Source organism: Pseudopodoces humilis, chromosome 24, assembly GCF_049639895.1.
Source record: "Pseudopodoces humilis isolate 2021_Gansu_Grassland_sample_001 chromosome 24, ASM4963989v1, whole genome shotgun sequence".
Lineage (NCBI taxonomy): Eukaryota > Metazoa > Chordata > Aves > Passeriformes > Paridae > Pseudopodoces > Pseudopodoces humilis.
In genome coordinates, this window is record NC_142223.1 from 710,210 (window position 1) to 718,450 (window position 8,241).

Genomic DNA, 8,241 nt, shown 5'->3' on the forward strand with positions numbered 1-8,241 from the left:
CCCCAACCCCCCCCAAACCCCCCTAAAAATCCACCCCAACCCCCCCCAAACCCCCCTAAAATCCACCCCAACCCCCCTAAACCCACCCCAAAATCCACCCCAAACCACCCCAAAATCCACCCCAAACCCCTTTACTGTCTGGAAGTGACTCAGACTTTATTCCAAATATTTCTTCCTGCAGGAACCGCCCCAAACTGAGCCCCCACATCCCCCAACGCCCACCAAAATCGATCATTTTACATCCCAAAATCCCCCGACCCCCTCCCCCGACCCAGTGCCCAGGGCTGGGAATTGATTGTCAGAAACTCCTCCCGAAATTGGGAATAATCCTAAAGGAAGGAACCCCAAAGATTGGGAATGATCCCAAAGGAAGGAGCTCAAAGACTGGGAATGATCCCAAAGGAAGGAGCCCAAAATTGGGAATGATCCCAAAGGAAGGAATCCCAAAAATTGGGAATGATCCCACAGGAAGGGGCCGGGAGCCGCAGGGTCCCACCGGGGCTCTCCCCCCGCCGCAGAACAGAGAAAGGCACAGAAACAATAACCCCCCCCCTTGCCCGTTTTAATTATTATGTGCACAAAAAAAAAAAACCCAGAGAGAGAGGGAATTCCCGGGATTTCGGGGAGCTGCTCGTTGATGCCCGGGAGCTCCGGAGCGGGGCCGGAGCGGGGCCGGAGCGGGGCCGGAGCGGGGCCGGAGCGGGGCCGGAGCGGGGCCGGGGCTCAGCAGCCGCCGCAGCTGCGGGCGCAGGACGCTCCCACGCTCTGGCACAAACCGCTCGTGGCCATCACCCCGCACTTGGAGAACTTGTCCCGGCACAGGTCGGCTGCGGGGAGCGAGGGGTTAGCCCTGGATATGGGGAAAATTCCGGGGGAGCAGCGGGGGAGAGCCCCGGTCCCTCCCCAAAACGCGATCCCGCTCTGATCCCGGGGGTTTTGGGGTTTTGGGGGCAGCGAGGGACCCCCGGCTCTATCGGTGCGCACCCCGGTCCCGCCCCAAAACGCGATCCCGCTCTGATCCCGGGGGTTTTGGGGTTTTGGGGGCAGCGAGGGACCCCCGGCTCTATCGGTGCGCACCCCGGTCCCGCCCCAAAACGCGATCCCGCTCTGATCCCGGGGGTTTTGGGGCTCCGTGGGCAGTGAGGGACCCCCCGCCCGATGGGTGCACCTCCTGACCCCACCCCAAACCGCGATCCCGCTCTGCCCCGGGAGTTTTGGGGTTTTGGGGACAGTGGGGAACCCCCCGCCCCATCGGTGCTCACCCTGACCCCACCCCAAACCGCGATCCCGCTCTGCCCCGGGGGTCTCCTTGTCCCAGAGGGATTTTCCCTCGGAATTCGGGGGACAAGGGCGATTTGAGCGGGCACGATCCCGGTTTTTGGGGCGCCCCTCTCACCTCTCAGCAGCTCCTCGTGGGCGCACACGGTGCGGACGCAGATCTCCTTGTTGATGACGTAAACCCGGCGGAGGCTGGAATTTTGGGAACAGAAAGGACGGGATGTGAGGCAGAGGGGTTCCCGGGATCTCCGGGGGGATCAAGGAATGTTTCCCCGGCCTCACGCACCTGTAGAAGCAGATCTCGTTCAGGCACTGCTTGCAGGGCTTGTGCACGGAGTAGAGCCGGGTGCAGGGGTACTGCTCCTCCCGGCAGTCTGCGGAAAGCGGCGATTCCCGGGAATTCCGGGCAATTCCGGGCAATTCCAGGCAATTCCCGGCAATTCCCGGCAATTCCTCACCCAGCGCCTCCCCCCGCCCCGGTTGTCGCGGCACAGCCCGGCCCCGGGGATGGGGAACGGGATCGGCACTCACCGAGCGGTCCCGGCTCCGTGGGCTCCGTCTCGGGCACCGCGGCTGAGGGGGGACAGGGACAGGGACAGGGACACAGGGAAGGGGACAGGGGACAGGGACAGGGACAGGACAGGGACAGGGGAGGGAATTTCAGGATGGGGCAGAAGCGTGTCCTTGCCCTTTCCCTGGATTTTAGGGCTGGAGCAGCCTCGGCACCCCCCGGCTGCTCCGGGAGGAGAACAGGAAGGGACGGAGAGCGCCCAGCCCTGGGCCTGGGGGTCCTGGGGGAGATGTCACCCACCCGGGGACTGTCACCATTCTGGGACTGTCACCCACCTGGGGACTGTCACCCACCCCGGGACTGTCACCACTCTGGGACTGTCACCCACCTGGGGACTGTCACCCACCCGGGGACTGTCACCACTCTGGGACTGTCACCCACCTGGGGACTGTCACCCACCCGGGGACTGTCACCACTCTGGGACTGTCACCCACCCCGGGGACTGTCACCCACCTGGGGACTGTCACCCACCCCGGGACTGTCACCACTCTGGGACTGTCACCCACCTGGGGACTGTCACCCACCCGGGGACTGTCACCATTCTGGGACTGTCACCCACCTGGGGACTGTCACCCACCCGGGGACTGTCACCACTCTGGGACTGTCACCCACCCCGGGGACTGTCACCCACCCCGGGACTGTCACCACTCTGGGACTGTCACCCACCTGGGGACTGTCACCCACCTGGGGACTGTCACCACTCTGGGACTGTCACCCACCTGGGGACTGTCACCCACCTGGGGACTGTCACTCACCCCCGGGACTGTCACCACTCTGGGACTGTCACCCACCTGGGGACTGTCACCCACCTGGGGACTGTCACCCACCCCGGGACTGTCACCACTCTGGGACTGTCACCCACCTGGGGACTGTCACCCACCCCAAGGACTGTCACCCACCTGGGGACTGTCACTCACCCCCGGGACTGTCACCACTCTGGGACTGTCACCACTCTGGGACTGTCACCCACCTGGGGTCGGGGCCGGCACGGTTTCCTGCTGGGATTGCTGCTGGGATTGGTACCGGAACTGCTCCTCCGGGACTCGGGGGGTGACATCTGCAAGGACAGAGCCGGTGCAGGGACACCCCAAACCCCGATCCCCCCGCCGCGGTCCCGGGGGGGAAACACTCACCGTGGTAATCGTAGTAATCCTGAATTTCTGGGGATAAAACAGGAAACTGCCTCAGGATGGGTTTAGGGAGAAAACTCATCCCGTGGGGAGCGGGAAATGAGATCCCTGGAATTCTGTGGTGGGTCGGGAAAACTCCCCCCAGGCACTCCAGGGCCGCTTCCCGCCGGGTGGGGATTTGGGATGGATAAAGGTTCAAAAAAATAACTGGATAAAAGATTTTTAATAGATACCCCGATTAATTAAGGTTTAATAAAAATTAAAAAAAAAAATATTAAGGGTTAATAAAAAATTTGATAAAGGTTTAATAAAGAATTTGATAAAGGTTTAACGAAGAATTTGATAAAGGTTTAATAAAGAATTTGATAAAGGTTTAACGAAGAATTTGATAAAGGTTTAATAAAGAATTTGATAAAGGTTTAACAAAGAATTTGATAAAGGTTTAACAAAGAATTTGATAAAGGTTTAATAAAGACTTTGATAAAGGTTTAAGAAATAATTGGGTAAGGGTTTAAGAAATAATCGGATAAATAGTTTTTAATAAAGAATTTGATAAGGATTTAATAAAGAATTGCCAGTGAGAGCAGAGACGGAAGTTTGGGGATTCCAGAGGCGCGGAGGATGAGGATGGAGAGGAAGAAGAGGGAGGAGTTTTTCCCAGGGTGTTTTTCCAGGGAAAGCCGAGGGGATGGAGGCAGGGGATGTCCCGGCTCTCACCGGCCTGCTGGTCGTACTGGGAGTACTGGACTGGCTCGGGGTACGTGATGCCCTCGAAGCGGCTGTACTGGCCCTGCACCAGGAGCGCTGCGGGACACGGGCGGCCATCGGTGTGGGACCCCCAAAACTGGGATCCGAGACCCCAAATCTGGGATCTGGGACCCCAAACCCGGGATCTGAGACCCCAAACCCGGGATCTGGGACCCCAAATCTGGGATCCGGGACCCCAAACCCGGGATCTGGGACCCCAAACCCGGGATCTGGGATCCCAAACCCGGGATCTGGGACCCCAAACCCGGGATCCGAGACCCAAAACCCGGGATCTGGGACCCCAAATCTGGGATCTGGGACCCCAAACCCGGGATCTGAGACCCCAAATCTGGGATCCGGGACCCCAAACCCGGGATCTGAGACCCCAAACCCGGGATCTGAGACCCCAAACCCGGGATCTGAGACCCCAAACCCGGGATCTGGGACCCCAAAACTGGGATCTGGGAACCCAAACCCGGGATCTGGGACCCCAAATCTGGGATGTGGGACCCCAAATCCGGGATCTGGGACCCCAAAACTGGGATCTGGGACCCCAAACCCGGGATCTGAGACCCCAAATCTGGGATCTGAGACCCCAAATCTGGGATCCGAGACCCCAAACCCGGGATCTGAGACCCCAAATCTGGGATCCGAGACCCCAAACCCGGGATCTGGGACCCCAAACCCGGGATCTGAGACCCCAAATCTGGGATCTGGGACCCCAAACCCGGGATCTGAGACCCCAAAACTGGGATCTGGGACCCCAAATCTGGGATCTGGGACCCCAAACCCGGGATCTGAGACCCCAAACCCGGGATCTGGGACCCCAAACCTGGGATCCAGGATCCCACTGACACCCCAAACCAGGGATCCTATGGACACCCCAAAAGCAGGATCTGGTTTAAAAAATGAGGTTTTGGGCATTAAGATGAAGCTTTAGACCTCAAAAAGGGCATTTGGAAGTTAGAAATGAAGGTTTGGTCCACAAAAATGAAGTTTTCAACCACAGAATCAGAGCTTTGGGCTCCAAAAAGTGAAGATTTGGGACCTAAAGGTTCGGTTTGGGGATGTAAAAATGAGGCTGGGGCATAAAAATGAGGGTTTGGAGCATAAAAATGAAAATTTGGGATGTAAAAATGAGGTCTGAGGACACAAAAAAAATAGATTTTCTGCTCTAGAGAGGGGGTTTAGACCCCGAAAATGAGAGTTTGGACCCTCCAGATGTGCCTGGGGATTTCAAACTGAGGAAATCTGGTCAAAATGTCTGTGGGAAAGGCGGATTTGGGGGATGGGAGCAGCGCCGGGGGTTTGGGGACGCTCACCTGGCAGACACAGCAGCAGGAGCTCCGCCGCTCTCATCCTGCTGGAACGAGGGACGGGATGGAGCCGGAGGATCTGGATGGGAACAGAGGGAATCGGAGTCAGGGGGGCACTCAAAAAAACCTCAGGAATGAAGGAATTTCCCCCGAAAGGCGTCCCGCCCCTTCCCAGGAGATTCGCAGGGACCAAGCCCTGGAATATCCCGCGGGCAGAGCAGGGAGGAGAAACGCCGGGATGTGGGATCAGTCCCGGGATCATTCCCGGGATGTGGGATCAGTCCCGGGATCATTCCCGGGATGTGGGATCAGCCCCGGGATCATTCCCGGGATGTGGGATCAGTCTCGGGATGTGGGATCAGCCCCGGGATCATTCCTGGGATGTGGGATCAGCCCCGGGATCATTCCTGGGATGTGGGATCAGTCCCGGGATCATTCCCGGGATGTGGGATCAGTCCCGGCATCATTCCCGGGATGTGGGATCAGCCCCGGGATCATTCCTGGGATGTGGGATCAGTCCCGGGATCATTCCCGGGATGTGGGATCAGCCCCGGGATCATTCCTGGGATGTGGGATCAGTCCCGGGATCATTCCCGGGATGTGGGATCAGCCCCGGGATCATTCCCGGGATGTGGGATCATTCCCGGGATCATTCCCGGGATGTGGGATCAGCCCCGGGATCATTCCCGGGATGTGGGATCAGTCCCGGGATCATTCCCGGGATGTGGGATCAGTCCCGGGATCATTCCCGGGATGTGGGATCAGTCCCGGGATCATTCCCGGGATGTGACCGATCCGGACCCCCCGGAGCAGAACTCTGGGGCTTTTTTTCCAAGGTTTCCAATTCCTTGGGAAAGGAATTGTTTGCGGGGGGTGGGGCGGGGGCGGGTGCTGCGACTGCTCGGGCATCCCCTAAATCCATGGGAACGTGGATGGATGGATGGATGACGGATGGATCCATGGATCCATGGATGGATGGGGGCTGAGTGGATCCATGGATGGACAGACGGACAGCCGCACACCCCCTCTGGAGCCGTCCCCGCTGCCCTCCCCGCCTCCCAAGGCCGCAGCTCCGGGTTTCCCCCGCTCCCATCCCCATCTCCAGCCCTCGCGGCTCCTCCCGAGCTCCGATTCCCTGGATTTCCCCCCAGCCTTGGCCGGAGCTCGCGGGCTTTGGCTGCGGGACGGGGACAGTCGGGTCACGTCTGCCCCGGGGGCCACGCCAGGGCTGCTCCCGACCGGGACCCCGGAGAGACCCCCACGGTGTCCCCACGGTGTCCTCAGGGTGTCCCACGGTGTCCCACGGAGCCCCACGGTATCCCCACGATGTCCCACGGTGTCCCACGGTGTCCCCAGGGTGTCCCAGGGTGTCCCAGGGTGTCCCCAGGGTGTCCCCAAGGTGTCCCCCCTTCAGCCAAGGCCACCGAGGAGGGGCTGAAGCCGCCCCCGTCCCCGCCGGGCGGGCCCCGCTGTTCCCCCTTCCCTTCCCCGGGCTCCGCTCCCTCCGTGCGGGGGTCCGGCGGCTCCGACCGCGCCAGATGTTTTTGCAACTGCACATCTGGGAACAATCAACCCCGGAGAAAGAACACCACAGTCCCTTTCATTCTGCTAAACCCCACCTTCCCCCAGCCTCTCCTCCTTCCCCCAGCTTCCCCCCCCCCTCCCCAATTTTCCTTTCTTTCCTTTTTCTTTCATTCTTTCTGTTTTGCTTTTTTAAATTTTTTTTTTTTTTAAAGCTCTCTCCTTGCCAGAGAGTTGGAGAACAAAGGGAATATTAAAGGATTCCATTTATTTTGGCCCCTGACCAGAGGTAAAGAGCTCAGTGCCCCCATCCCCGTTTTCACACATCACCTTTTCCTCAGGGGGGGCCCGTCCCCCAAAATAAATCGGAATAAAAGATCCCTTTCCAGGGTGGAAAAACGAGGGGGAAAAAAAAAACCCAACCAACAAACCCACAGCTTCCTCCAGGCTTTGGGGTATTTTTAGACTTTTTGGAAGCGGTTAAAAATCTCCAACAACTGTCAGGCCTCAAAGAAGGGCCCCCCTCCCCCCCCCCGGGCTGCCGCTCCCTCAGCACCCCAAAAATCGAGGGTTTGTGAGCTTAAAAAGTTGAAACTTTTTTTTTTTCCCCAAGGTTTTTCCAAGCTCCCAACCGCTGGAGGTTTCACAAAGTCCCCCCAAATGGGGGTTCAGCCCCCGTTTGCTGCTGGGGAGGGGTCCCCGGAATTCCTGGGAATTGGGGAGGGGGTTTTTCCCTGGCCTGGTCCTTACCAGTGAGTGCCGGCTCTGCCCTCGCCCACCGCCTCGCTCTCCTCTCTCTGCTTCTCCAAAACTCTTGAAATGAGAGTCAAAAAAACCAAAAAAAAAACCCGTAAAAAAAAAAAAATCCCAAAAAAAAAACCAACCCTAAAAACCTCCAACCTCCAGCACGGGGGATCCGCTGGGTCCTAAAGCCACACCTGAGCCGGCCCCTTCCTCCTCCCGCGCTGGGGAGGGGGAAACCCGGGAAAAAACCCACAAAACCCCACAAAAACCCACAAATATCCACCCCTGAGAACCGCTGCTGCCGGGGCCGGGGTGCACCGAGGGGTTTTTGGGTTTTTTTTTTCCCGGTGGGATGTTTTGGGTCCGAGGAAGCCGCGCGGAGCGGGCCGGGGTTTGTGGGGCCGCGGGGAGGGAGGGAGGGGCGGCAGGAGCTGCTCAGGGGGGGTTTCTGTCACCTCTTGGAGTAAAAACACCCCAAAATTTGGGATGCTGGGATCACAGCTCCCCTCCCGAGGCACGGGTGGATCCCGATTCCCCCCCAGCAGCGAGGATGCTGCAGCCCCGAGGGGGATTTATCCCAAATCCCCCAAATCCCGCTGTTCCCAGGCGGGGCGGGGCTGCCGGAGGCTCCGCAGCCCCCGGGGCCGGCCTGGGGCCCCTTTCCCCGCTCCTGGCGCATTCCCGGAGGGATCGGGATGATCCCAAAGCCCACCGAGCTCGGCAGGGACGCAGAGCCAGGGCCGGGGGGCGAATCCCGCAGGTTTGGGGTGAAAAGCCAGGAAAGGAGCGAAGGGAGAGCGGCGGGATGGAGACAGGAGGTGTCTGGAGATGGGAATGGGGATGAGCAGGGGAGATTTTGTCCCGTGGGATTGGATTCCTGGCTGAGCACCAGGACAGGGGCTGAGAGCTGCAAAATGCGGGGAAAAAGGGATTT

General features: G+C 59.3%; 1 protein-coding gene across 1 annotated transcript; it reads right to left on the reverse strand.

The window, feature by feature from the left end:
• Nucleotides 1–621: 621 nt before the first annotated feature.
• MFAP2 (microfibril associated protein 2) lies at nt 622–7,374 on the reverse strand. Its single transcript, XM_088066590.1, has 9 exons — nt 7,314–7,374; nt 5,049–5,121; nt 3,697–3,783; nt 2,983–3,009; nt 2,820–2,906; nt 1,810–1,851; nt 1,565–1,652; nt 1,397–1,470; nt 622–827 (listed from the first exon to the last, which is right to left on the reverse strand). Exons 2-9 carry the CDS (start codon nt 5,083–5,085, stop codon nt 724–726), a joined length of 546 nt encoding a protein of 181 aa, XP_087922716.1. The 5' UTR covers nt 5,086–5,121; nt 7,314–7,374; the 3' UTR covers nt 622–723.
• Nucleotides 7,375–8,241: the final 867 nt, after the last annotated feature.

Coding starts and splice junctions, on each gene's coding strand:
- MFAP2 (XM_088066590.1), bottom strand. CDS start 5,085: ATGAGAGCGGCGGAGCTCCTGCTGCTGTGTCTGCCAG. Junction 1,852..2,819: donor CGTGCCGGCCCCGACCCCAG/GTGGGTGACAGT, acceptor GTCCCCCCTCAG/CCGCGGTGCCCGAGACGGAG. Junction 1,471..1,564: donor AACGAGATCTGCTTCTACAG/GTGCGTGAGGCC, acceptor CCAAAATTCCAG/CCTCCGCCGGGTTTACGTCA.